This window comes from Colletotrichum siamense, assembly GCF_013390195.1.
Source record: "Colletotrichum siamense strain Cg363 chromosome Unknown KSG_Cg363_contig06, whole genome shotgun sequence".
Classification (NCBI taxonomy): domain Eukaryota; kingdom Fungi; phylum Ascomycota; class Sordariomycetes; order Glomerellales; family Glomerellaceae; genus Colletotrichum; species Colletotrichum siamense.
In genome coordinates, this window is record NW_023501019.1 from 1107803 (window position 1) to 1135306 (window position 27504).

Below are 27504 nucleotides of genomic sequence, written 5' to 3' on the forward strand. Positions count from 1 at the left end.
TGTTTCCTGAACGCGACGATGCGATCCATGCTGCCCAAAGACGACTGGTCAGCAGACCATATGCTATGTCCACTTTGAAGGAGCTGGAGCCATATGTGGACAGCGCCATCCATGTTCTATTCGATAAGCTTAACGAGATGGTGGGACAAACTGTGGATATGGGCAATTGGGTTCAGCTCTATGCCTTTGGTAAGCGCAATGCCAAGAACGCCTGCTTCAATAAGCCTCGCGTTTGCCCGTGTGACTTCTAGCTGACATATTCTAGACGTAATTGGCGAGGTTACATTCTCCAAGCGTTTCGGCTTCATGGACGTTGGTTCAGACGACGGCTCTTTCAAACAGATTGAGAATGCCTTGCAGTCGGCTGCTTGGATTGGCCAAGTTCCTTGGCTCTACTGGCTTCACGATTACTTATCCCCTGTCGTCGGTACATGGCTCGGTATCGCCTCTCGACACGGCAGCTTAAGGAAGTTCGCAGCACGCGAGGTGGCTGCTAGGCAGGACCGTGGATCCGACCACCAGGATATCCTTGGGAAGCTTCTTGCTGTGCACCATGACAAGCCTGATCAATTTGATAACTCGGATCTGGTCTCCATGGCGACGTCGAACATCTTCGCCGGCAGCGATACGACAGCCATTTCCATCCGTGCAATTATCTACTACATGCTGAAGTATCCCGAGGCCAAGAGGAAGCTTGTTGAAGAGGTCGATACCCTCTGGCAGCAAGGAAAGCTCAGTGACCCCGTTACTGTCGCTGAGTCTGAGAAAATGCCGTATCTCCAAGCTGCCATGTACGAGGCGTTGAGGTTGCACCCAGCTGTTGGCATGACCCTGCCGCGCGTTGTTCCCAAAGGCGGATATGAGATTGATGGACATTTCATGCCGGCTGGAGTAAGTTCTTTGTCGGCCTTGATTTGAGTAGAGAGATGTTTGCTGACCATGATCGTGCAGTCCGTTGTAGGAGTGAACCCGTGGGTTGTCCATCGCAACACAACAGTCTATGGCCAAGACGTACATTCTTTCAGGCCTGAGCGTTGGCTGAAAGAGGATAATGGCGACCTGCGTAAGCTACGTGGTACCAATACCTCCTTCAATCGCTGACATTACTGTGACAGACCGCTTTTTCTTCGCATTCGGTTCCGGGGCGCGAATGTGTATAGGCAGAAGTAGGTCATCAGCGGAAACTTCCTTTTACAACCTGATTGCTAAAATTTGACGATAGATATCAGTTGGATGGAGATGGCAAAGGTGAGATTCTCCGCCCAAACTCTTCAGAGCGTTCAATGACCAATTTTGTGCTGACCATGTGGCAGCTCATCCCTACTCTACTTCTACATTTTGACATCGAATTGGTCGACCCGGATGCTTTGTTGGAGGAAAAGTGCCAGTAAGTTTTCGATGTTCCATCGGTCACCATGAAAGCGTCTAACATTATCTTTAAGTTGGTTCGTCTCGCAGAAAGGTCTCAATGTTAGGCTTCGCAGGAGACCATCCCCGTCCGCGGTGTGAGATAAGGTTGGCTCGAGTTGACCGCCAAGAGCCTAGCCCTTTCTTTCTCTCAGTTTGACATGAACGCCTTCCACAGAGTTCGGCGCCAGCTCAGGATGTATCCCCGGCAATACAGATAAAAATGAACGAAAATTTCTGCACCAGAGTGGTTAAATTGTCTTCGTGGTGGTTCCCGCGCGCACATGCCTGCCGACTTCCTCCCTACTGGAAACCATATTCTTCCAACTTCCCTTCCAGTCCTTTACTCCAAACTGAGGCCATGAACGTCTTCCCTTCTACGACTCCAACCACATCTCGTTCTCCTCTGTCCTCGAATCCCATCCGTTGGAACATTTTCTTCGCTTTGTCGTTCTCTGGGCCAGTGAGGCCAAGAAACCCCTGCTGCCCTCTCTCCTCTTCAAAATACTTCATCAGTCTCTGGGCAGCCTCCGTGGCATAACCTTTGCCTTGGTATCTGTCAAGGAACGAAAATCCAAGATCGGGTGCGGTCGGACCACCTCCAGGATATCTAGCCAGCTGCATCGTGACGCAGCCGATCGGCTCAAGAGGGCGTTGTGAAAAGGGAATAATTGAGCTATCCTCGTCGACGGCCTCAGGCTTGAGCGAGACCAGATACCTTCCCCAGCCCAACTTCTCCATCCGCTCGAGGCGGGGTAAGATGTGTAGCTTCGCAATTGCCTCTCGTTTTGGCATGGTTCTTGACAGCTCGTCAAGCTTGGCACTCCCTCGGTCGCTCATGTACTCGACGAAGAAGTCGCAGTGGATATCATTAGAAGGATTGACGTGGGAGATGTACAGGCGCGGGGTGCTTAGGTGCCAATCGTAGTCAAGCATTTTGCTGGTCGTTTTCGGACAGGATGAACTATGCTGCAAAGCGGTGCGGGGGGGTTCATGGGATTGGAAAGTTAAATGTGGTCACTTCGGTGTGACGAACTGAAATAGCACGAATAATATGTGCGACAACGTGATGTGTCTTTATGGATTGCACCACAGATGGATCATATGTTCCACAAAGAATTGGGGGGTGGCTGTAGGCAGGTAACGTGTGTACGTCAACGGGACTTTTGTATGTCATCCACCAGGAAGGTCTCCACCGTTTTTATCAACCTTATTCCCGCGTCTTTGATGATCTGCCCTAGAAGTGAATGCGGTCATCATTAGGGCGTTACAAAACACGAAACCCTTGAACAGAGCGCAAATTGACTCAAAAGTTCTTATTAACAGTATCAGTGCATATATACTTAGTTATGGTCATTCGCACGTTTTTTCTGTTTCACCTCTTCAGCGCATCCTAATGAGGTGATCTCATAACATATTTCAATACCCGATAATGAAAATTGGCTGAATCGAACAGTTCCTCAAACTGGGAGTAGGACACAAGTACCTCCGGCGATGCACACATCTCCAATCGTGTCGGTCCCAACGACTCCCTCGCGTTTTCTGTGAAGGAAAATGGTTTAGGGAGGCCTTCTTCGGGGTGGTGGTGGAGGAGGTCGTCGCGCAGGCGGTCTCGGCGGAGGTCGCACTTGGACACGAGGAGGCTGAGGCGGTACGGCCAGAGGAACTACGACTGCCGGCGCCGGTCGCGGGCGCGGGCGAGGGCGTGGACGCGGGCGTGCTGGTGGCTTTATGTTCGCACGAGCTTGCAATCCCTCTCCGATGACCTGCACAGTGGTTAGAACCGTATCAATGCCTAATCTGGAGATGGTATTACTTACGGCAACATCTGGGCTGTCCACGGCTTCATTCCTCTGTACCAGAAGCCAGTGGTATTAGTACTAGTGAAATGTCTCGTGGAAAACTCGCAGTGTGCAAAGCTCACCTCATTGAGGTCCTTCGTGTCAGTCACTGACTGCACATTGGGAACCGCAAGGCCGATTGAGACGTAGCAGGCCAAGGCCACAGTGGCCACGTGCTGAAGAGAGGGAACAAGCATAACTGAGCCTAATTGTAATGGTGTTGTTCAGTGGGAAAACATGGGCGGATGGATAATGGTGGCCTCAAAGCTGGAGAAAGGGGGAAAGACGCTCTGAACTTATATCTCTTGACGTCTCCATTTCTGGACACTTCAGGCCTCGTGGCTTCCTGATTGACGCCTTGAGAAACTCGTTCATGTGAATTACTAGATTCGCCTTCAACCGATCTCCAGCTCATCATTCCCGTGCCTGGACCAGCTTAGACTTTCCAACTTGAAGTTTCAACATGAAGTCTCTGCGGCCAAGAACGAAGATCGAGAGGGGGTTGTCGTTGTGGACATGGAGTCACCATGAGGCTCTCTCACCGAGAACGAATTACACCAACCGAGATCCTAGCATCTTGGCGGGCAATGCGATATCCAATTATCCACTCCCTGACCCGCCGACAGGGAACGATCTTCATACTCGACGATCATATCGTGAAGAATCAGATGCGACGAAAGTTTGTTGTTTCCTGCACGGACGAACAATAACCGCGCGAGCTCTTCAGCCGTCCCATGTTCGGAAATGATTTTGTGAGAGGCAGCATGGGAAGACAGTTGAACCCCTTGGGCAAAAAATTCACTTTTTCTGCCATCGTTTCGTTTTATTGCCATGGATGGCTATTATGGCGAACGGCTCGTCACAGGGTCTGGTTGTTGACGTTGTGCTATTGCCGGCTCATTGGAGCGATCGCCACCGATAGAGTCCGCGGCGTATCGAATGACACCTTTGACAGCCACATACACTCCGTTGCGTTGACAGCGTCCGCCCCCCTTTTTTTTCCCCGCTTATGCAAAAACATGAAAAAAAGCCAATTTTACGCTGTGACGCGCATTTCTCTGCATCGCACGCAAAACGCGTCAAAGTCATCACCAACACCTCAATTGCCGTCAATCACTATAGTCCCAGTAGTATTCAAACGTATAACTACACGATAGAGACATAAGGTGTGTATTTCATGCTTCCGTAGCAGTCAATCTACCCATCGAGGCATTGCCAACCCAGCTAGTCACCTCATCCCCATACCATTCGACCAACAAAAGGTCTATTTTCGTCATGAGAGATCAAGATGACATTTGCTGAGGAACAGAAGAAGAGACCTGCTGTATGACTTTATATATCTACTCAGCATACGGTTTGTATGGCTCTGAGTAATATATAAGCATACCAAGGGGCTTGATACGGTTCTTCAGAGCAAATGCTTTGGCAGTCAACAGGATTAATGACTCTCCTGATAGCTCAGCTTGTTCACGATATTGAGCAAGAGTCTACTGCTGTATAGATTGTGCCCTGTTACTTACAGTTTGCCGCTGGTCAGTACATGTCCGTGGTTTATTATATCAGATACATCGAGAAAGACGCCGGGCGACGACGACGATACAATGGCGCCCAGAATATCGAATCTACAGCTATCGACGATCGCGATGATACTGCCATTCGAAGACCAAAAGACCCACGAGCTGGCAAGTATCGTTGGCTGTACCGAACGAACGATTCGACGACATAGATCACGACGTAATATCACTGGCGAAGTGCAGAGATATAAGAGGTGCCGCCAGAGTCGACAAAAGATGGAAATATGGCATCGTACAGAGCTTCTTGAACTACTGCAGTACCGCAGCGATCTATCTCTTGAAGAGATGCAAGATTTCCTATTTGAAGCCTTCGAGATCCAGATCAGTCGTTCTGCAATCAGTCGACAGTTAAACTCAGCTGGCTGGACGAACAAGAAGTCCAAGATTATTGCTGCTCAGCGAAGTGACGAACTACGATACGAGTACTTGTACCGTATACGACGATATCGCCCCGACCAGCTGGTATTCGTCGACGAATCCGGCGTCAATAAGGATACTGGGATACGGAGGACTGGATGGGCGCCGAAAGGGCTTGCTGCGTTTCGAACTGCAGAGATTGATCGGTTTCAGAACTCTCGCGTACAGATCCTGCCAGCCCTCACGTTGAGCGGTATCCTACACTTGACTACGTATTATGGTACGACTGACGGCGATGGGTTCTTTCGTTGGCTACAGGAGTGCCTTATCCCGAAATGTGGGCGTTTTCCAGAGCCAAACTCTGTCATCGTTATGGATAACCTCTCCTGCCATCGTATACCTGAAATCGAGGGTTTATGCCGGGTATCAGGTGTCCATCTCGAGTTTCTGCCTCCGTATTCACCAGACTTCAACCCCATCGAAGAGTACTTCGGCGATCTAAAGCGATACATCAGGAAGACGTATTCGAAGTGGAACAACGATGAGAATGACACTCGGGATTTCATGGAATATCTACGTGACTGCGCTATGGAGATTGGGTATCGTCTACCCCAGATCGAGGGCCATTTCCGCCATTCGTTCGTCAACTTTGATGGGACAGAGCATATATTTGACGATATCGAACTATAAAAGGGAGGATTTGCTGCCAATATTGAACATCAGCAAGCAATCCAAATTTTCATCGTGCGTTCGCGCGCAATAGATCTTAATCGTGTCGTCATATGATGGTCAATCATCAAATCCATGATTGTAGCCAACAAGATTGCCAAAAGGTTAGCCACAAGCGCACCAGAACACAAAAAATATACCGTCGTCCATTGTTTTCGTCGGTAGCTACGTATACATATCAATTTTGCCTGTATAACGGCTGAAACGCGTTGTTGATGCTTGTGACGATGATTTGTGATGATGACACGTCATCACGATCAGAGACTTCAACCATAGTCAGAGACTTCAACTGCCCCTAACCAGTATCGGGATGGACCGAAGTGTATTGTTTGCAGATCCAAAATAACAGTAATTCTATTGCTTTTATACGTATAGAGCGGCAGTGTTGAATCTACGGCTATGGGTAGACTTTTCCGTGGTTGAACACGTCATGCAAAAAAATCGCGCATACAGTCAAACTTCACACCACTCTTGCTGTATCACTCTTCTTCGTTATCCTCCTCCGAGTAATACGTCTCTGTTGACGACGTATCACTCGAGATTTCAATCTGATTGTCCTCATCGCCTTGCTCGATTTCGTCTTGTTCGATCTGTAACTGCGTGGGCAGCATCTGCGACGCTGACAGCAGTGGTGACGAAACGAAACCAAAGAGTTCCGAAACGCCTACAAAGTTAGCCATATTCGACAGTAAACAGCTCTATATACACTCACCACGTCGACCAACTTCAACTGGCGTACCACGGATCTCTTGCTCGATGGATTGACGTGGCACTAGGGCGTCGATATGTCGGGATGACCCCAACTCGCCTGAAACTAGCGCCGCAGAGTTTTCAACTGGCGCCGCCGCCGTCCCTCCTGGCAATCCAGCGTATATTCTTGTATAAACATCTCCTTCTGACTCTCGATGGTTTGAATGAAGTTCAGAGTGAGATACCACGTCGGAGAGGGCGTCAGACTGCCCTCCGTAGTAGGCGCTGTTGTCTATGAAGGATTTGATCGAGTTCCTGACATCTTCGGTAAGATCTTGAGTAAAACCCTGTTCAGTAAACCAAATATCTGGTAACTTGCGAATTGCCCGCAAGCTACTGTCTACTGATCGCAGTTTCTGTAGCTTCTTTCTGAACCCTTCGTCGACGTTATATCGCTTGCCGCGGACGGATATAAACCACTTGATGAAGCTGGCCACTTGATCTAGAGCTTTTCGAGGCGAATCCGGTACCACTGGCGAGGACGAACGAATCGGGAGTGCGATACTTGGTTGACGAGTGCTTGGAAGGTTCAATGGCGGAAGAGTTGGCAACGAATACTGTGAGATGTTCGCATATGGCCAATATGCCGGCGGCGGCGGCGCCGGCGGCGGCAGCTGTACGTATGGGTTAGGATATTGAAGATGACGATCTGGCGCCCCCGCGTTGCCGTATATATTGACGATGGCGTTGCTGTTGGCGTTGGTTAGGCCAGATCTTGACCCTGATGATGGAAGTGCGGCATTTTCAGCCTTCTCTTCCGTCATCACTGTCGTCTCCTGGTTATCATCAACCTCCACGATATTCTTACTTCTCTTGCCCTGGCGTTTCTGATCCTCTATAAACTGGTCGTGAAGAATCTCACCAAGCAGTTCTTTAGGTGGTTCCATATTGTCAACGCCAGCCTGTCCAGTCATAATAGCCTTCGCCCACTTCTCTATATGGTGAGATTTGATCTTGTAGTGCTTCTGGCCTAGTATATAGCACCAGTTGAACTTCTCGTCGCCCGAACTATTCTTACATCTCTGGTACTCTGGGCAGATGTGCGTACGGAGAAGTTGTCTGTGCATACCCTCCTTCCGACGCTCGACGTTTGCAGGATCGTTAGCCTCACGATCGATCGCCTCTTGCATGCCGGCTGAAACGCCTGCTCGGCCACCTTTTCGAGGCGTTCGTACGCCAGTCACTATACCACCAGAGATTGGTACGGCGCTGTATTGCCACTTGACGGTGAGGTGGACTTCACCCCTCTCTTCAGCTTGTTCAAGAGAGGGGACAATATCAACCCATGGAATACTTGGCCAAGTGACCCCTCCAGTAGACGGATAGACCCGAGTGAAGATTGGTGTTGGTTTAGATGCGTTGGTGGGCTTCCTCCAAGCAACGACAACAGCGATATTGGCCTTCTTCACAATATACGAGTGAGCCACTTCTGCCTCAAGTTGGGCGCCGCTGTCTGCCTCCCAGTCTCTACTATTCGCATCTAATACAGGAGCAATACTGAATCTGTTATACGCGATGCTCTCGATGGTTAGATCGAGAACAGGTAAACCGTTACCCTTGAGCGCTGGGCCACGGGTAACCTGGATTTGTAGCAGAGTTGGTTCCTCGTTACCCATATCGTCCTCCTCTTCAAATACATCGTGGAACGACATAAACGTATCATCAGCGCTATGGCGAGGGGCCGTAGGCGTATCGTCCGCAAATCGAGTGGTTTGACGAGGGGTTGGGTTAACTGGGGTCGAGTCTGGTCGAAACGGTGGCATCGACGAAGGCAGAGTACTTCGGAGCCGGATCGTATGCGGCGGATCCTTCTTTCGCTTCCTCTGCGTTGTCGTTGCTTTTTGGCGAGAGGACGCTTTTGGAGCTCTTCGTGATGACGGAGGGGCTATAAGTACACGCTTTCTTCGCGATGTAGACTCAGCCGCCACCAAATCATTAGTCTCGGGTCCAGCCTCGGCGACGATAACCTCCTCGGCGGCCTCCTCGGCGGCCTCTTCGGCGGCGGCAGCCCGGCGAGCCCTCTCGGCGGGCGTAACGATCCTGATCGACGGCGAGGCAGAGCGTTGAGGAGGATCTCTGGCGGCGTCCTGTGCCAGTTGTTGTATACGTCGTTGTTTCCGCGTACCGTTGGCGATGGGTGACGGACGATGCCCAGAAGGGTCATCATCCGCCTGCCGAGCCGCGCGGCGGCGTTTAGGAGGCATCACGATGCCCTCAGATAATGAGATTCAATAGAAATAGATCAATTGAAGCCATCAGAATAGGTCAATTGCCGTACTACGAATATCTACGTGGCGTTGGGCAAATTTTCATGTATATACAGGGATTATGCGTGCGTAATTTCGGCAAAAAGGGGGGGCGGACGCTGTCAACGCAACGGAGTGTAATAACCTCATGTTCTAGGGGTACATTTGGCGCAACCTTACTTAGTCCCAATGTCGCCATTAACGGCTTTTGCGCATGCAGGCTAGCGAATAAGCATGTCTTTCTTTTTGCTCCGCGCTGCACGCGCCGCAACGCCCGCGGGACTCGTATTCCACTTCTTCCGGCCCCTTCCCCGCAAACCATCCCACCAGCCATTCTGTGTCGGGTATAGGGGCATTCTTTGTCAGACGTGAATCAGACGAGGCTGGAGTTTATTCCCACTTGGCTCGCTGATCAATAAACCAAAAATCCACATGCCGACATGCAGCCGCGGGAAGTCAACTGAAACGAATCACCAGAGAGGGGAAATGAGAGGGAGTTTATGCAGCCAAGAGAGAAGCCAAGAGCATCTAGACTGATTCTCGAGAATGAGGCTGACAATGAAGTCGGATTAAGTTGACGAGAACGATAGTAGCACCACTTAATGCTGAAGCTATGGCCAGACTTCATGTCTGAGTGATCACCGGTGTCGTGCATGCTAATCCTAGGTCTTTCATCACTACCAGCTCGTCAAAAACTTCTGTTACGGGTGGAGTTTCCGATCGCGAAGGGCCGCTGCGGGATGCCGGGGTGGCCTCCCGTGGGATGAGATGGGATCTTCGACCGTTTCGGAGTCACTGCTCATCACGGGGCTAATGAGCTTTTGCGCCGGCCGAAAAGCACTGGCTGTGTGAGCAAGATCTGGCGTGCAGGTGTTTCGGAGTGCGACGTGAGGCGAACTCAGTAGGTGTGGGCTGGGAGTAAACGCAGATGTTGAAACCGTTTTGGGCTGTGACCATTTGAGCTTAGCCTAAGCTCTGTTTCTACGACGACCGATTAAACCTCGGCGGAACATTCTCCCAATTGGGCTTTAGGGAAATATTGTGCGGATGATGTTTCTCGAAGTCTACAACGTCTTTGCTGTGCCAATGAATGCAAGAGCAAACATAGAAGCTGGTGCGAACTGTACATTGTAGCACTTCCAAGAAAGATCCCGTGACTACTTATGACGTCCATCTTGGTAACCGATTTGACACTCCACCGTATCAAACCCAATGATCCAAAGTGCCGGTAGGTACAATCCCAAGGGAACTGCACCGTGCACTCAACACCACTTTACCGTCAATGGAGTTCGGCAATGAACTGCATCCTTCATGAGACCGAGCTCGCCGAGTCTGGCGGAAATACGAGCCGAATATCTTCTATTTGGAAACGAAACACGATGGTCAACATGTGGCCGAATAATGGTGAGGCACTTGGGTTTCCGCAAGGGCTCGCGTTTTCTTACCAGTTCCATCAACTCACGCTCGGTCCCACAGCCGTCCCATGGCGCGTGCGGCGGCGAAAGTAGATATTTTGAAGACGACGGGTAAGTCTAAACGAGCAAGAATAGAGTCCAGATTCTTCCTCTGCATGCCAAGATCCGAGATTTGGGTCAAAACAAGTCGGATGATTGCGAATCTGAGGTCTGGCATGAGACCCTTGCTCTGAAAATGTCTTGGCCGGTCAGCCGTTACGAGTTGACTGGCATTACTGGGAACTGTGGCGTGACAATGGTCAGAGCCTAGAAACATCTGGCGAGAATTGTGCTCCTTTACTGCTTTGGGCAAAGCAATTGGTTGTCAGCCGACCAAGATACCCATGTTTTTTGAGTTTGTAGTTATGACGCAGCCCCCCTGCAAAAAGACTATAGCAAAATTCACCCTATACGCGGGCACAATTCTGGAAACACTATATAAGCACCTTAACTTATACTCTCTACTAATTAAAGAAAATAGTATAGAAACCCTATATATTCCTACTAGTAAGTAAACCCTTATATAAAGTTAAATGTATACCTTAGCTAAATAGACTAGTGGAATAGTAATAGCGCTAACTACATAGCGTGGGGCTAGTAGTGTTATATATAGTAGGGCTAATTATATTAAAGCTAAAGGGGTTATTAAGGCTCTTATAGCGATAGCTTTACTAAACCTTTTAGTAAGGTACTATAAATACTATTAAATAGAGATAACTCTTTAACTAAAGAGGTTATTATAAGAGGTTCTTATAGCTAGAAGTATAAAAAGTTCTACTACTATATATAAAGCTTTATATCCTTCTTTCTTCCTCTATAACTTATAATAAATCTTTTATAATATTTATACTATATAAGGAATATAAGAATATTAACTTCTTATAAAGTATACCTTTCTATAAATAAATAGCTAAAAGTATTATTATATAGAATAATATCTATATACTAAATAAAGCTTTTAAATTTAGTAATTACTTTTTTACTAATTAGTAGTATATTATTAAGGTAGCTATAGTTAGAGCTTTTATAAATACTTTTAGAGGGGACCCTCTATATATTATAATTAAAGTAATAGATAATAGCTTTATATACTTTTATATAGAGGTTATATATATTTCTAGCTATTTTAAAGAGTAGCTCTTCTTTATATAAACCTTCTATAATACTAAAGTAGAGGTAGCTTAAGCTTAAGCTTAATAGAGCTTATTAATAAGTATCCTTTATACTAAATAGAGAGAGCGTTACTAATAATAGTATAGCTACTACTAAGCTTATTAGCTTAGCGTACTACTTTATTTATAGATAATATAAGGCATACTAAAGATGTTAGCTAGCCTAATTAAATAAGAAGAATAGTAAATAGCAAAGTAGTAATAGAGATAGTATTTAATAGTAGTGTGGGTAATATATAAAAGAGAGGATAAGTTAATAGTTTAGTAGTTAGTAATTAAGTAATTAAGTAATTATAAATTATATTGTTGCTGAAGTGAAGTTAAAGATAGTGAAGTTATGTGTATATATAAGTGCGGCTGAGGTTAGGAGAGGATTATGTAACTGAAGGCTGTGTGTATTGTTAGGAGGCGTGGAGTTAGGAGGTCTGTCGCTCTAAGCAGGTAAAAATCACAGTGAACGGCCAGAGGCCCAAGATACCTATGTAAGCCTGGTGAACCTAATGAAGAAACTGTTGAGGTCCTGAAAATCAATTTTCGTAGTATTTTGTTTCCCCCCTCTTTTGTGGTTTCTGATGCCTTCCTAACTACTTTATATCTTCGCTCCCCCCTCAACGTCTGATTGAACATGCATTGATCATTGTCGACTTCTGTAGTGAGACTTCACATTATATACAGCTTATGTATTTGGTGCGCACGAGACATACGTAGGATTTGCCCAGTATAAAAATGACGGGCGTTAAAAAATTACAGCAGAAGATACATAGGATGATGGGTATCTAGTTTGTAATTACTGTCTATCGTCAACTATTATTTCTTGGCAAGTTGACATTCCGGCCTGAACAGGCCTGCTGAAAATTCCTGAACAAGGAGAAGGCGCTTCTCCTGACTTGCTCACAGTCATCCAATTCTGGAGACTGGGCCACATCAGTGACCGTTATTCGGTCCCCGCCTGCCCACCAGGTATGGAGAAAGCCTTTCAGGTGCAAGCTAGTCTGGCTCGGGTGTTATTCCGGTCCCAGGCTCACCTAGTCATCCATATACACCTCCGATGAGATTACCACCGAATTCGTGTCGGGGATTATTGCGCATCGTGAAGCAACAGATAGCGCGACTGGCTGGTGTTCCCTGGCTTTTGACGGCCCTTTCTATCCTTGCTTCAGCTTCGTCATGGAATGGCAAGCTTCGAGCCCGACTCATGAACTTCGGCGGCCATATGGCTCGAATGGGAACAGAGCTGAAACCACTGCCATCAGTCCAAAGAGCGCCGCGCAGACGTACAAAGGCACGGCACTGGCGGTGTTTCCCGATGAAGCGACGAAGGCGGAGACAATGCCCATCAAACGGTTGAAGGCTACAGCAATGCCGTTGCCAGTCGCACGGTGAGCGGAAGGGAATACTTCGACAGTGTATGCGTAGAGGGTGCCATAGTAGATATTGATACCAAATGCTGCATGCATCGTCAGTTTTGGGCATTCTACATTTCTGCAATGCTTATGAACACTCACCAATTGCACAGCTGATGCCTACATTCTGCGCTGGAGTGCTCACGGCCGTGTACCCGAAGAACAGCGCCATGGAGATTATGGCTCCGATGACCATGGTATACTTGCGACCGACCTTCGGGATGTTGGCAAGAATACCAGCCAGGATCGGTCCAGGAACGCCCGAAATATTTGTCAAAGTGAAGTTGCGCCAAGTTTCATAAGGCGTCTCCTCAGCGTCAGGGACTCGAGTGGAAAGATAAGATCTGCAACTCTTCAGCTTCTTTGTCACTCATGCACCAACTTGAAAGTACTAACGGGAGGAAAACATAGAACAGTGGGTACGCCAGACCGATCAGCGTCCATGACATCCAGACCATGGAAGTGCTACGGCTCATCTTCTTGGTGACGAAGAGGCCCTTAACGTGGGCACCCAACTCACGAATGACGAACTTGAAACTGTTACGCTTCTGCCCGGCAGACTTGATTTGCCCGCACGCCTCAAGCTTCTCAAGAGTGAGCGAACACGGCCTGTTGTACTTTTGCGCCAGTTTCTGGTAGTTGCGGACCAGATCCTCGTCGCGACCGACGCTGAGAAGGTACTTCGGTGTTTCTTGCAGGCGCATGATGGTGACGCGCAGAATCGAGGCCACAAAGACAAAAGCGCCCGAGGTGAAGGAAACGTATCTCCAGCCGGCGTTAGTTGACCAGTTACATGGCTGACCTTCAACGCAGTTCCATCGCTCCTGAGCTGAAGATATGTCAGCAACACAAACGTCTTCAGCTTATGTGACAAGTATGAGCTCAGAACTCACTCAAGAATCCCCAACTGATGAAGCCAACGATGGCCTGGCCCAATCCCCACCAAAGAGCGAGAGCCGTCACAGTCCATTGCTTGTTGCTAGGGAGAAACTCGAGAAACACCGTCGGGTCAAGGACCAAGTTTCCACCCGCGCCAAATGCCGAAATGGCAACGAATGCGGCCCAGAAAACCAGGTTAGGGCTTGCGCCGGAGATGATTGTCGCCAGAGAAGTGATTAGAAGCGTAACTGATTAATGTGAGTTTCCTACCTAACTTAGACCTGGGTGGAGTAGATCATACCGTTGAAGGCAATCCTTCTGCCAATGATGTCGGCCCCGAATCCCCAGAAAATCGCTCCAATCAAAAGACCGACATACAACGACACAGTACCGGCATTGACGTAGTCCGACGGCGACGCCAGCTCGAGGTACACCGCCGCGTTCGTAACGGATTGAACAAGCGCGATAAGCGAGTCGACAGCGTAGCCGAAGCCGTTGAGCATGAAGAGCTTCCAGTGAAAGGGAGTCCAGCCGATCTCGTCGTTAGCCTGTAGAGGTCAGTTCCGTTCTTTGGGCCATTGAGATCTCATTTCACATGAGTCTTCGAGAGTGGTCGCGTCCGCATGAGTCGGGGAGACCCGTGAGAGCGTAGAGTTGTGTATCATACGTCATTGACGAGGTGCATCTTCTTGGCGAGCACGGGATCCTCGCCCTCGTTTTCCAAGATGTCCATGCCGGAGCTGATGGAGATGTCCTCCGCGCCGTACGCCGGCGCGTCGGTGTCGACCTTCTTTTGCGTCGCGGGATCCTTCATGGTTGCCGTGTCTTCCGATCCATACATGGTCGCTGTGTTTGAGGGAGAATGCAGAAGATGCAGATGACATCGATCAAGAGAGAATAGAAGAAAGGATCAGATGAAAAAAGGTCCCAGCTACGTGATTTATCTGCGGGGTGAGGGAACACGGTACGGCATCCGGCCAATGTCACACCTCGGGCGAAACTTGGTGCATGGGTACCCCACTATCGCACTTGAACGTGCAGTCGTTTGAGGCTATCTATGATCTCGTTCGTCATGTTCCTTGCGGCAAATAGTCTTGAGTCTTGGCCGTCTGTATGGGTCCTCATTTTAGTAGCCAATACACAGCTTTTCCTCACCACAGCCTTTTCCTCACCAAAAAGCCACACGTGGGATGTTGCCTCGAGCAGCAATTGCCGCAGTTGAGGGATAAAGAACCGGTCTTCAGGGTCTGCATTCTCGCCGCAAGAATATGTGATATCTTGCGTTTCTCATTGGACGCTTGGGAAGAAGCTTGAGATTGAATGAAACGTTCCTCCTGTTGGTGCTTTGGCGTGCAGGCGTCTGCACCAATGACACGCACCGAAAACACCCCACGTGGGAGGGGCATGAACGCAAAGGTTGGGGGATCGGCAGGTTTTGTTCCAGCTACGGCTGTCCGTGGCGCCGCTACACGCTTACCGAAATATGCGAGACCCGATAAGAAATACGACGGACGGTAGCAAATCTCTTCTGTAGAGTAGATTGTCTCGAAGTCATGTGCTTTCCCACGCTTATCAGGGCATTTTGCGTTTCCGCTATCTTGCCCCCGGTCCGGGCCGTATCCGTCTCCACTCGTATCAGTCCGGACTGCCGTCCCGGAGCCGATGCCGTAGCCGAGGTTCCAATTTTCAAACCGGAAGCTTCCGGTCACGTGGGGCATCATAGAACTAAGGTAAACGGCGCTGCCATTCGTGCCATTCGGAAGACTAAGAATATCTACATATACGCATCTTAGAAGATGCCACGACGAAGGAATTTGTTCGGGATGTCCACGTGTTTTGCCCGCAAATACTCACACACATTCTTCCCGAGCGTGTCATATTCACTCGTCGAGTTGAAACCACGGTCCAAGTGATCTCTCAACAAGAAGTGAACAGCCCTGATGCCCGGAATTTCAAACCTCTCAACCTTCTTCCCTTTATCACTGCCGTCCAGCAACTGTTTGATCTTTTCGGTTGTTAACACACTCCGCAGCCAGTCCCACTCATCAGCATGTCGGACGTAGAACCCAACATTGGCGTCGCTCGCCTTATCGCCCGATCGGCCACCGACAATCCATCCAAGCGGGCCCCTCGTCGTGGGACCAAAGTTATCGAGGTCTACAGGGTTGCTCGTCTCGTAGCTGTTCTGGTCGCGCGGGTAGTCTGCCCGGACGTTCTTCTGCACCGGGATCTCGATCGACTTGCCAGCCCATGGCATCTCGACACGATGCTTCACCTCAGACTGCGGCAATAGGGTGACGTAGTATTCGAAGAAGGGCTTTCCTTCCGATTGCCTCTGATCATTGCCCAACGTCGCTCCGGGGCAACTTTGCAGGAAATTCTCCATGCACCAGCGGTTGAACCCAGGGACGTCAAGGGTGAACTTGTCGACCAGTGCCTTGCGCTTTGTCTGAACGAATATCCGGAAGTCGACTGTTGCCACTTCTTGGTTTCGTGGGTTCTCGGGGCAGTAGCCGTTCAAGGTAAATTTGAGGCAGGACAGATCCTTGATGGCATCGCCAATGGAGTGGCGAATCTGCCGCTCCGTCCACTCGGCCTTGGCTTCGAGATCGAGGCCGACGATGTAGTAGTGAAACTCTGCCTGATATCCGCCAAAAGCAGTCAATCCAACTTTCGTCGTTGACGGAGCCGGGAGACCCTTGACGCCGGTGACTTGCACCCGATCCGGGCCAACCTGGGCCATCACCACTCCTTCGAGGTTGGCAGTGACATCGGAGCCGTAGTAAAGGGGTCCTTGAATTTCATACAGCAGCTGCGAGCTGACTGTTCCAACGGACACTTCACCTCCAGTTCCAGGCTCCTTAGTAATGACGCAGGTGCCGTCGGCCTCTACTTCGGCGATGGGGAACCCAATGTTCTCACACTTGTCCATCAACGCCTTGAAGCCGGAGTAGTACCCGCCACAGACGTAAGCAGAGCACTCGATCAAATGGCCACAGACCAGTGAGCCAGCAATTTGGTCGAGGTCGGTTTCGCGGTCCCAGCCGTGCCACCACATTGACGCGCCAATGGTCGGGGCTGCATCGGCAACACGGCCAGCGATGACAATGTCACACCCCTGACGGAGAGCCTCTGCGATGCCAGCGCCGCCGAGGTAACACCTAGAGCTTGTCAGTATATCATCATCCTTTTGGTAGTGGTGTGATTCATCTTACTGTGCAGCAAGAATGTCATCAAACCCCCAATCCTTCAACGGCTGCCCGTTCATCAAGCTCGTGAAAACCTCACCCTCAGCATGGAGTCTCTTCACCGTCTCGGTGACTTCATCGCCGCTGACCCAGCCGACTTTCAAGTCCAGTCCCTGCTTCTTGATCTCTTCTTCAACCAGCCCGGCGAGCAACTCAGTGTCACTGGCGCCGGCGTTGACGGCCATCTTGATGTTCTTCTTCTGCATGTACGACAGCGCCGGCGAGAGGTTCTCCATGAACGTGGGGTCGAAGAGGCCAACGGTATCCGCTGCCAGCTGCCCGGCCTGCTTCAGTCGTTGGTTCTCGGTCTTCTGAGCTCCGTGGAGTGTCATGGTACACTCTGACAACCAGTCACCGATGATGCAGTCGATGTCGCAGTTCTTGGCGAGGTCGCCGATGGCGCGCTGCCGGTCGGAGAAGCCGCCGGAGGACCCGGCGATCCGAATTGCTCTTTTTACGGACGGCATGGTGATGTTCGACAAGCGTGATCGTAACAACCAGAATACTAGATGTTTGCAAGAAACCAAGTGCCCGTTTCAAGAACACCCTGGGCTTGACCTTTGTTGGACCCCATAGGCTATAAGTATGTTTCCATAACCCAACTTGCCGGAGTCCATTAGCCCAAGCTAGCCGAACTGTCTGTTCACGAACATGGCAGAGCCTCTTGGTCGCCTCCGTAGTCTCCCCGGAGTTTTCTGAGACTAGTTGTGGGGGCTTCCCCGCGTCGCGGGTCATGGTCCGGGGAAGGTCGTGACCCCGAACGGAAAAGGATACCCAACCCCACGGACCTGGTCCCGGCGACTCGGTTTCGGCAACATGGTTTCTCGGAAATGATGAACCATGGCCAACATCCTTTCTCATGACAAATCTGACTCGACTTGCGCTTCGAGGATTGAGTTTCAGAGTCATTAGACCTCATGGTCTCCGTCCTATAACCGGGCCGTCCGATGATGGAAGCAGTTGCGGGTACTTCAACCGGTCTAGATGGCCAACGTCAAAATGAGGCAGCTTAAAACCTTCGAAACTCTGTTCTTTCTCTCTTTGTCGAGGTTTCGTTAGGGGGTTGGTCTTCCGAGTCTTTGGTCTTCATATCGAACGCTCACACTAGAAGGGCGGCGATGATGCTTCATACACCTAACTGACCTCCGTCAGCGCAGACTTCCGCATGGATAGCTGGCTCCTTGATATGTGACTTCGAATTTCTTTTGGAGGTCTTCTGTGAGAAATTAGTGAGTCAGTATGCCGCCGATGGGTCGCCTGCCAAGAGCATATGTATTTACAAAAGCATAATTTGAGGCAAGATGAGATTTGTTCCCCAACGATATATACGAAATTGAACAAAATGACCAAGTTGTCAATCATATTGTATCATCGCTTGCCGCACATTTGAGGAGGCTCTCAAAACCTGATTCGCAATTGGTTCATCTGGGAATATTTGCTCAATGACCAAGAGAATCAGGTTGAAAATGGCCTCACCTCAAAGCCGCGGACTCCGACCGGAAAAGGCGGTAGAGTGTGGCTGAAAGACATCTCGAGCTCTCTTCTCCAGGCTAGTATTGAGTGGCTTAGACATGGCGTCTGGGGTGACTGAGCCCGGCAGCCGTCTTGGCCGTTTTCAATACAAGGCGTTCCAATTGCCGTGGCACCCGCATTGTAACAGTGAAGGAGCTGTCCGAGTTCGACTGAATGCGCCCCCAGTATCACATAATATTGAACATGCAGTGGAACACAGACGGTGGCACAGCCGTGAGACAGGGCAAGCGAGGATCAAATGAAGGGCACATTGCAGTCGCGAAGCGGACGACGGAAACCCAGCGCGTCCGCCCTTCATTCGGACAAAGAGCGACACGGCGCAGAGCAGATCCAACACTCTCAAAGACAGCGACGGGCAGGCAACCTGACGAGTGCACGTAATTTTGCGTGCAGATCATCGTCATTAGAGGCGCAATCCGCCAACTGCCTGCCAGGGTTGCGTTGTCCAGTGCAAACCCGGCTCTTTCGCAGGCGATGCAACATCAGCCCTGATTGATTGAAGCCCTCAGGGATCCTGGCGGCCCAAGGGGGTTTAGTTAAGGTCGTGCGCTCTTTCGGGGAACAGGCGGCATGCGGAGACGGGCGGAGTCGCTGAAGCAAAGGCCGCCGATGAATCTGTCATCAACCCTTGCTGGATCATAAAGGCCTGCGGGCCTGGAACGGCGAGCTGGGAAACATTTGGTGCCTGGACCAGTCCTGCCAGTCACACAGTCCTGTCATCCGATGGTAAGGCGCAAATGTCGATGGAGCGCTAGGATGCAATGGAGACAGCTGGGACTAAAGTTTGGGACGGAACTGACAAGCGCGCGAGCCAACCTCCCGGGGTAGGGTTTAGGCCGAACTCAAAGAGACAGAAGCCGTTCTTGGGAAGCGAGAGGCGCGGAAGGGGTGCGAGTCCGTCTCGATTGTTCGCCGGGAAGCCGTTGTGCCAGCCAAGTGCCAGCGCCACCGTTGTGTTGGACTTTGATCGGGTTCTATTATGGCTGGCGGGGTATTGGGCATTCATTTTGCTCCGTCTTATCCGTGACATGCGTGAAGACACCTGAACACTACTCAGAGCTCACAACTTCGCGTTTGTTTACACTCTCCAGATTTTCATGAATCACAATTCTCTGGCGCCAGGCACCGGGGAGCAAGCAAAGTCTTCAGCACAACATCCGCCATTCCGTTACGAGAGATCACTATGAACGTTGCTTGGCGTCATGGGTACCCCCGGGCGACTCCATGCGGGGAAATTGGACCATTGACCAGCCTGAGGACCCGGCAACCCGAGAAGAGCTCGTAGGCGGCAGGCCAACGACTGGGAGGAGGAGAGCTTGCGCTACCGTTCCCCCGGGCCATCGCGCGAATCACACCGTACCTTGACCGCAGTCCCGGATCATCAATGACCTTTTCCAGAGTTTAGCTGCATGCACCTTGGCAACCCTCGCCGGATCCATGTCCATCCAGAAACCGCCGGTCCGTTTCTGCTCTCTCTCAGCTGAAATGTGTGTCAGTCTCCCATCAGCGGCGGCAGCAAAAAGAAAGCCTCGCCCTCTCGTCCACCCATCACATCCCATCCATCCTCCCAGCTGTCCTCCTTACATCTTCCCGCCCTTCACTACCGCCCCCGCGTGCGACGGACTCTAAAGACACGAGACTAGCATAAAGGCAGCTTGGCAAATGGCTGGGGGTGTGTTGGTGGTATGCCGTAGCTGACTCAGACTACCCGTCTGCCATCCCCTTTGATCCTTTCCCTTTTCTGTGCCCTTCGCTTTTGGGTAACCCCAATGTTGCGCAGCGTCCCTTTTTGCTCTTAAGAATCCGGTCCTTGCCTGTCACGTTCGTCCCATCCTGTCCGTCTCCCTTGATCTCTTTCCCCACACCCCGACTTCAAACACGGCCTCAACGTCGAAGCATCGAAACGATTTATTTCTAGCACCGATTCCGAAGACCGTCGCCGTTTTCGTCCAAGCAGCAGCCGGGAGCTCAAAGACCTTCGAGATCAATTCTCACCTAAGCCCTTCGAGCAGGCCGGACGGGAGTAACTCGAACGAGCACTCAGACTACATATCACCATGTCGGCCGCGGCATAACACGCCATGGTTGCCATTGCCGCCGAGCAGCTGCGAACATCACCCTCACCGACGACGCAAACCGTGCAAACGACGACGACGATAGTGACAACGAGATCATGATCATGTCAGTAGACGTAACCTTCGACATCGTCACCGCCAGCATATGCGCGGCTCTCATCCTCGTCCGCTGCGGCTACCGCATCTTCTCGCGCTGCAGGGTCCACGACTCGTGCCACCGGACATGGCACGCCGACGACGCCTACATGGCCTTCGCCATCGTGCCTCTCATCGGCCGCACCACCTGCATCGCAATCTCCTTCGTCCTCAACCCGACACACACCTTTGGTCTACCAACACCAGAAGACGCCGCGGCGCAGGGCGTCTCCATCGCGCAGCTTGAGGACAACTATGTCGCCTCGCGGAAGCTGCTGATCCCGTCACGAATATTCTATGCCATGTTGTAAGTTCGCTTACATACCGCCCCCAGGTCTCACTCGCATGTCGATCCAGCCTTGCGAGGCAACCTGGCGGTGAGACGATCTTCAATATCAAATGCACGTCTGACTCAGCTCTTTTTCTTGCCTTCTAGTTTGTGGTCTCTGAAGTTGTGCCTGCTCAACTTCTATTCCCGTTTCGTCGATGTCTTCCATTGGGGGAAGGTCGCCACCACTGCGCTCTGGTGGTTTATTGTCGTCACTTTCTTTATTGTCTTGATACCCACTCTAGCCGAATGTCGGCCACTGTCTTTGTAAGTCAAATGATTTGCTCCCATCCCCAAGGCTCGGCTTGGGCTAATGTTTGTTAGGATGTGGCTTCCTGATCCAACGGGTCAATACTCCTGTCACCGAGCGGTCGGCAATCTCGTCACCATGGCCGTCTTTAACATTGTCACCGATATCGCCCTCATCATTTTCCCGTTTCCCATCCTTCGCCACGTCAAGCTTGACGGAAAAGTGTAAGTCACTACTGCGAAAAGCCACGTGAACATCGTCACTGACATCCAGCAGAAAAGCGCAACTCATTCTCCTCTTCAGCATTGCTGGTCTCATTGTGGTAATTACCATCATGCGACTGCCCATGATACTGAACCAGGCAGTATCGCAGAGGTCTCGCTCCATGGTGAGTTTCTTCCACGAGGCTGGAATTACGAACTAGAGACTAACCTATCCTAGTGGGCATCCATCGAGATACTCTGCGCTTGCATCGTCGCAAACACCGCGTTCTTCTACGCACTCCTCAAAGACTACCAACGAGGTCACGACTCCCGCGTGACCGGCTCGAGTAGCTACACACGCCAGCCTGACTTCTATATGCAGGCCATCCCATCGCCCGAAATGAGGCGGGGTTCGGAGCCGTCAGACCGGCTAGACACGGCGGATTGCTGGAGGCGGGAGAGCCGGTCGAGTAGATCCAGTAGCATACCGATCATACCATGAGTATGATTCACCAAACAATTGATTTTTGTCGAAGACCAGATAATCGAGACATGCCGTGATTGCCCAAATTCCATAAGCTTTTCGGCTGCGCCATTCCGAAGCGGCGCGGCGCGGCTCGGACACGCCCCCGTAATACATCGCGTTCTTTTGGGGGCTGGTCAGGGGTAGTGCTGACGTTGACGTCAGCAGCCACATCTCGCGAGGGGCCGTTGAAAAGATGCATCGGCCCAGCTGTTCGCCAAGAAAACAAGCAGTTATTGTCCTCCAATCTCATCTTCGATCCTCGAATTAAGTTCATGTCAACCACGGACCGAAAGCTGTCAAAATCTTCGCAGCCCAAAAGCCGTCGCTCAAGCCACAAACCCAACAAACAGGTTCATTCGGACCGACACCATGAGCATCCGAGCGATTGCCAACCTATCCAACTGGTCCTTCGGGGCCATGTGCATCCTCTCGGCACTTCCCTTCGTTGGCATCCCTTTCCCGAACCAGCGCGCGGCGGATTACTACGCCGGCAAGAACAGGTGGATATCCGAGCTCTCCGGAGGCCGGCTCGACCCCACCCAGGCCGGGTACGCCGGCGCCGTGCTGCGGATCGCGGTGGGTACGGCCGTCTTGGTCCCGGCGACGAGGGAAGCGGCTTTGCTGATCAACGGGGCTATTGTAACGCGAGGAACGATGTTGGCGGTACGGGATGGGAAGCCTCTTTTGCCGCAATGGGGTATGTTGGGTATCGTTGCTTGGTGTCTTGTGTTGGGCCGGGTGGCGAGGTGAACATGTCCTCCGGATTAAAGGTTCGGTGAAGATTGGTAGCTAGTTTCTGTCACATCTCACGCGTTTTAATGCATCCTCATTAATGTTCATGGGAATGGCGGGAGATGCCTAGCCCTACCGCTCTGTAAGTTTTAACATTAGGTAAATGAGTCTTCTTTCGTGGTTTTACCAAATGACAAAGGGTGCAAATGGCACCTGACTTCAATACCTTCCGGAAGGATTTTGAACATGCGGGGGCCAGTCGACCGTATGATCTGATCCGGGCACAAGATCCTTTCGCTTGGTATAAGACCACTGTCAGCCACGCGTTATCCCGATTGACGAAGCCTCACGTGTGGATTGCGGCGGCGACTTATTTCATCGGGCGTCTTCGGAGCCGGGATAGATTTCGCCCACCGGAATAGGTTCTTACGCAGATGCACCCATTCGGTGAGATTGGTGGGAAACCCGCCGCGCCGGCTTACCGGCAATCTGACATGCATCCAATGGCAGCCAAAGTCCCTTGCGGGACACGGGAGCCTATTTAGATCTTCAGTCCCGGGTTAATCGATGCCTTGCACTATATATTTGTCAAATCATTCATTGGAGTACTGGAGTGTCTGACATCCATCTTCAAATTCACGATGGATACCAAAAATGGCGAGTCGCAGCCGTCCGCTGCAGGCAAGAACACTACGACGATCGGGCATAAGCTCCAAGACCCCGCCCGAGCGATCTACGGCTGGAGGCTTCACATCTGCATGCTAGGGTAGGTCTGCTTGGCATGAGTCCATCCCGCCCAACTTTATCTCAACATGGGGACTGACATGGGTTCTGCAGCCTAGCATTAGCTCTGTTCCTTTCCGCATTGGAGACCACCATTATCGCCACGGCTCTTACCACTATCGGGACTCATTTCAATGACTACAACAAAGTTGGCTGGGTGGTAACAGCGTTTCTGGTTACCAACAGCGGTATGTGCATGCATGATCAAACCTTTCGTCGAACAGACCAGCTGATCATTCGGCCTAGGCTTCATTCTTACCTACTCCAAGTTGACCGACATCTTTGGCCAACGAAATATCCTTCTATTCGCTTTGGCATGGTTTGCCCTCTTCTCGGGACTTTGCGCCGCTGCTCAATCCATGACCTTGACGCATTTGTAAGCCTCCAACTAGTTTCCATGTTATGCGTTCTCATGCTCACCAACGTTTCACAGAATTGTCTTTCGCGCTCTTCAGGGAATCGGCGGTTCCGGCATATTCTCCGTCGTTTTCGTCTCCGTAATCGACATCTGCCCTGCTCGATGGTTGGGGCCGTATTCAGCAGCAGTGAGCTCCGTGTTCGCCCTTGCAAGCATCCTCGGCCCGATTCTTGGAGGAGTGATTAGCGACACTGGGGACTGGAAATGGATCTTTCTCCTCAAGTGAGTTATGGCACCCAGTCTGCAGCGACTTTGAGGCTCTTACTAACGCTCGCTTAAGTGTGCCCGCGGCAGGAATTGCTGGCGCCGTCCTGGTCTGGTCGTTCCCCAAAGATAACATGGACTTTGGTAAGTCCGTCTTCAAACGCATAGACTTCATCGGGTCGCTGCTGTCCATCGGATCGGCTGTCTTGTTGCTGTACGGACTTCAGACCGGAGGCGCAGAGCACCCGTGGAGCGACTCTAGGATCGTTGGAACTATCGTGGCAGGCGGTGTTGCCGTCGTGCTTTTCTTCCTTTACGAATGGTTCATTCAGCGTAACTCGGCCGCCGTCATCGAGCCGGTCATGCCTTTCCGTCTCTTCAAGATTCCGAGAGTTACTTTTCTATTGCTGTAAGAATTTCGCTAGAGTCACGTTATCACCTTTTGCACGAGAATAGTTACTGACAAAGACGCAGTACTGCCTTCTTCCAAGGCGCCGTATTCTACGCGGTCGTTATCGTTCTCCCACAACTGAACCAGCTTGTCCATCTAAACTCCGCCACAATGGCAGGCATTCGATTACTACCACTTCTGCTGGTGTCATCCTTCTGCTCCATGCTTTCGGGGATAGCGCTGTCCAGGACGACTCGCTACGGCTGGTACACCATCACCATTAGCACTATTCTCGTCGTCCTCGGCGTGGGCCTCCTTGTCGAGATCCCGTTCAGCGAGAAGGTCTTAGATAGATACTACGGCTATGAAGTTATCATCGGCGTCGGCATGGGGACTGCAGTCCCTATTCTCATGGTCATGGGAAGAGTAGAGGTTGAAGATCGAGATAATGGTAAGTCGATTCCTTTAGCACCGTCGACACTTGAGCTCGAAACTGACATATCTTTGCAGCTGCCATGATGGGTGCCTTCAATACCATTCGTACGATGGGAGGTTGCATCGCCATATCAGTCTGCTCCGCAATCCTGCACAGCGAGATGCCAAAGCGTCTGGATACGTTGCCGGAGGATGTAATGAGGCCGCTCCTAGCTTCGCCCACCACGGTGTTGCCCCAGCTGGAGAAACCTGTCGCGTTGATGGTGCGCAAGACTTATAACGATGTGTATCGCTTGCAGTTCATCGCGGTGACCGTCTTTGCGGCTGCTATGTTAGTCTTCTCTGTACCGCCCCTCTTTCTTTCGGCAAGATCAACGGCTTCGAAGAAGAACGAGGAAGAAAGCAGGGAGCGAGGAACAGAGACTCTCGAAGAGAAGCAAAATGCCGTCTAGAGACACTCTGGAAGAGCCCCTGAGACGTTGCCCAAGATCGAACCATTGGTTTTATCTTTGTATACTAAAGTGGAATACCCCCATCATTAGACATTGGCGGCCATTAGATACGCTTAAGCATTGCATTCGGCCAGTTCACATTTCTCATCCCATTATTCTAGGCTACTTCAGCGGTCCCAGTTCTTCCTTCCGCATTTATGGCTCGAGAATGACAGCTCCGGGGAAGACGAATTTCCTATTCTGGTAATGCTCCGGAGTAGTGGGACTCAAGCCCGTCTCGAACACTTAGCGGCGCAACTTCATCCCACCGGAACCATCCCGGTGGAAGAGCCAAGATAAACCGAGGGGGTATTTTTGGAACTAGGGGAACTAGCTAAGCACGACATCTGTGATGTGTCGTGCGAATGGTTGATGGGACAAAAGTCCCGAGGAGGGGGGAACTGGGGCAAGACCGAGGACCAGGATGCCGGGTCTGCTGGCATGGCAAGTGAATCATGACCGAAACCGCCTGCAAGGCTTGGTAGACTCCGAATGTGACATGTGGACGATATGTGACAATGCTAGATGACCGGCATATCATGAGTCGATCCTGTCTATTCCTTGTCGGACCCTTGACTGCAGGCCATCGTGGGCGGCAACTACTGCGGCCCGAGCCTACTTCCAGGCATATGCAACTGGATTTCTCGATCTCAGATGAGGGGTAACGTCAATATTACCGAGGACTCAAATCTGACCCCCACGATAATGGAGTCCAAGCCTGTCGCTTACTGGGTTTGAAGTCATGTGAGAACCAGCAACGTGGTTGACGTAGCCACCGAACTTGTACGCAGGCTGTAATGCAGGACGGGATCTACGACCAGGTTCTCAATGGCACATGAACATGTGTTAAGCTGGGATGAGTATGCAACGTCGATCGACAAGCACTCAAAAGGCGATGTTGACATGTGATGCCCTCAACCTACGTCCACCAACATCCATCACGAATGATAGTCATACTTCGGGGTCGAGAATGTATGTCCAGCTCATCGAAAGTGGTCCTGAAAGGCTTCCTCAAAATTCCAGCATAAAAATAAGTTGGGAAAGCCTTTACCCGTGAGGATATTGCGTCCTGGTCGAGCTCGGAAAAGTTGCCAGCGAGCAGCTCTCGAGCGGACCGTATTCCCGAATGATGGCTGCCATTCTACACGCTGATTGGCTCATTTGAGGGACACATGGGTTCAACATCGCATTCAGAAGTGCCGGCTCTCAAGCAATATCACACTTCCTATTTCGCATCCAAATCAAAGTTACACCTTCACCCGGGGTCTTAAGGCTGATTCTCATCCGATCTTTATCCCAGCTTATCTGATGAGCCTCAATCAACCTCTGCAGCCTCATCTGCGCCACGACCGTCGGTCTTAAGACTCTATCACCTAGGCGGTCGGCTCGCGTCGTCGCGTCAGGTTTCCCGACCAGCTTCCGAGCAGCCTCCGGGAGCTGCATACTGCAGAAGCAAGGTTGTCGCGGCTGTCCAAGGATCTAACCCGAGCCGTTGCACTCCAAGTGGAGAGCCCCAGCGGAAAATTGGAGGAACAGGAGGAGAAGTGGGTTCGCAGTTCATCCCTGGTCAGCTTCGGTCAGAGTCCGCGTCGTCGTGGGCGCTAAAGTCCGGGACGAGAAAAGGTGGAGGGCGCTGTTTACTCCAGAACAGCGGCGTCTCCCCCAGAGATTTGGTTGTGGAATTGCGGGATATGAAAACGCGGGGATGTTGTGTGCCGAGGAGCTTGCGTTCCGACTCTTTTTCGTGGTTTGGTTCCCGGGAAAATGTTGAATTTGGGATGATGCCTTGGATATCAGCCAACTGGGCACATTTGCATGACTTGCATCTTATGTTACCATCCACATGAAATCTCCACAGCGGTTTGATTTTGTCTTTTTACGTTGGGGAAATTTCTCCAATTCTGAACCCCTCGCAGACGGTTCTCCAAATGTCAAGAATT

At 50.9% G+C, this 27504-nt stretch overlaps 10 protein-coding genes across 10 annotated transcripts; 6 read left to right on the forward strand and 4 right to left on the reverse strand.

The window, feature by feature from the left end:
• Positions 1–65: 65 nt before the first annotated feature.
• CGCS363_v009314 (Cytochrome P450 monooxygenase) lies at positions 66–1509 on the forward strand (the record flags this gene model as incomplete). The annotated part of the gene is made up of 7 exons (XM_036641163.1): positions 66–189; positions 266–891; positions 952–1063; positions 1116–1166; positions 1223–1248; positions 1314–1387; positions 1443–1509. 7 exons carry the CDS (start codon positions 66–68, stop codon positions 1507–1509), a joined length of 1080 nt encoding a protein of 359 aa, XP_036493320.1.
• A 201-nt stretch (positions 1510–1710) lies between these two features.
• Positions 1711–2343, reverse strand: CGCS363_v009315 (uncharacterized protein; the record flags this gene model as incomplete). The annotated part of the gene is made up of 1 exon (XM_036641164.1): positions 1711–2343. One exon carries the CDS (start codon positions 2341–2343, stop codon positions 1711–1713), a length of 633 nt encoding a protein of 210 aa, XP_036493319.1.
• A 623-nt stretch (positions 2344–2966) lies between these two features.
• Positions 2967–3445, reverse strand: CGCS363_v009316 (uncharacterized protein; the record flags this gene model as incomplete). The annotated part of the gene is made up of 2 exons (XM_036641165.1): positions 2967–3260; positions 3332–3445. 2 exons carry the CDS (start codon positions 3443–3445, stop codon positions 2967–2969), a joined length of 408 nt encoding a protein of 135 aa, XP_036493322.1.
• Positions 3446–5038: 1593 nt separating this feature from the next.
• On the forward strand, positions 5039–5869 carry CGCS363_v009317 (uncharacterized protein; the record flags this gene model as incomplete). The annotated part of the gene is made up of 1 exon (XM_036641166.1): positions 5039–5869. The coding sequence occupies one exon, from the start codon at positions 5039–5041 to the stop codon at positions 5867–5869; it is 831 nt and encodes a 276-aa protein (XP_036493321.1).
• Positions 5870–12723: 6854 nt separating this feature from the next.
• On the reverse strand, positions 12724–14626 carry mfs1-8 (MFS siderochrome iron transporter 1; the record flags this gene model as incomplete). Its single annotated transcript, XM_036641167.1, has 6 exons — positions 12724–12977; positions 13036–13277; positions 13330–13762; positions 13827–14060; positions 14114–14360; positions 14480–14626. 6 exons carry the CDS (start codon positions 14624–14626, stop codon positions 12724–12726), a joined length of 1557 nt encoding a protein of 518 aa, XP_036493328.1.
• Positions 14627–15601: 975 nt separating this feature from the next.
• Positions 15602–17527, reverse strand: CGCS363_v009319 (uncharacterized protein; the record flags this gene model as incomplete). Its single annotated transcript, XM_036641168.1, has 2 exons — positions 15602–16973; positions 17028–17527. 2 exons carry the CDS (start codon positions 17525–17527, stop codon positions 15602–15604), a joined length of 1872 nt encoding a protein of 623 aa, XP_036493327.1.
• A 3245-nt stretch (positions 17528–20772) lies between these two features.
• Positions 20773–21114, forward strand: CGCS363_v009320 (uncharacterized protein; the record flags this gene model as incomplete). The annotated part of the gene is made up of 1 exon (XM_036641169.1): positions 20773–21114. One exon carries the CDS (start codon positions 20773–20775, stop codon positions 21112–21114), a length of 342 nt encoding a protein of 113 aa, XP_036493558.1.
• Positions 21115–21519: 405 nt separating this feature from the next.
• Positions 21520–22086, forward strand: CGCS363_v009321 (uncharacterized protein; the record flags this gene model as incomplete). Its single annotated transcript, XM_036641170.1, has 3 exons — positions 21520–21605; positions 21658–21769; positions 21823–22086. 3 exons carry the CDS (start codon positions 21520–21522, stop codon positions 22084–22086), a joined length of 462 nt encoding a protein of 153 aa, XP_036493561.1.
• Positions 22087–22479: 393 nt separating this feature from the next.
• CGCS363_v009322 (uncharacterized protein) lies at positions 22480–22860 on the forward strand (the record flags this gene model as incomplete). The annotated part of the gene is made up of 1 exon (XM_036641171.1): positions 22480–22860. The coding sequence occupies one exon, from the start codon at positions 22480–22482 to the stop codon at positions 22858–22860; it is 381 nt and encodes a 126-aa protein (XP_036493398.1).
• A 623-nt stretch (positions 22861–23483) lies between these two features.
• On the forward strand, positions 23484–25525 carry CGCS363_v009323 (Efflux pump dotC; the record flags this gene model as incomplete). Its single annotated transcript, XM_036641172.1, has 7 exons — positions 23484–23608; positions 23680–23813; positions 23872–24001; positions 24059–24265; positions 24324–24656; positions 24722–25089; positions 25149–25525. 7 exons carry the CDS (start codon positions 23484–23486, stop codon positions 25523–25525), a joined length of 1674 nt encoding a protein of 557 aa, XP_036492823.1.
• Positions 25526–27504: the final 1979 nt, after the last annotated feature.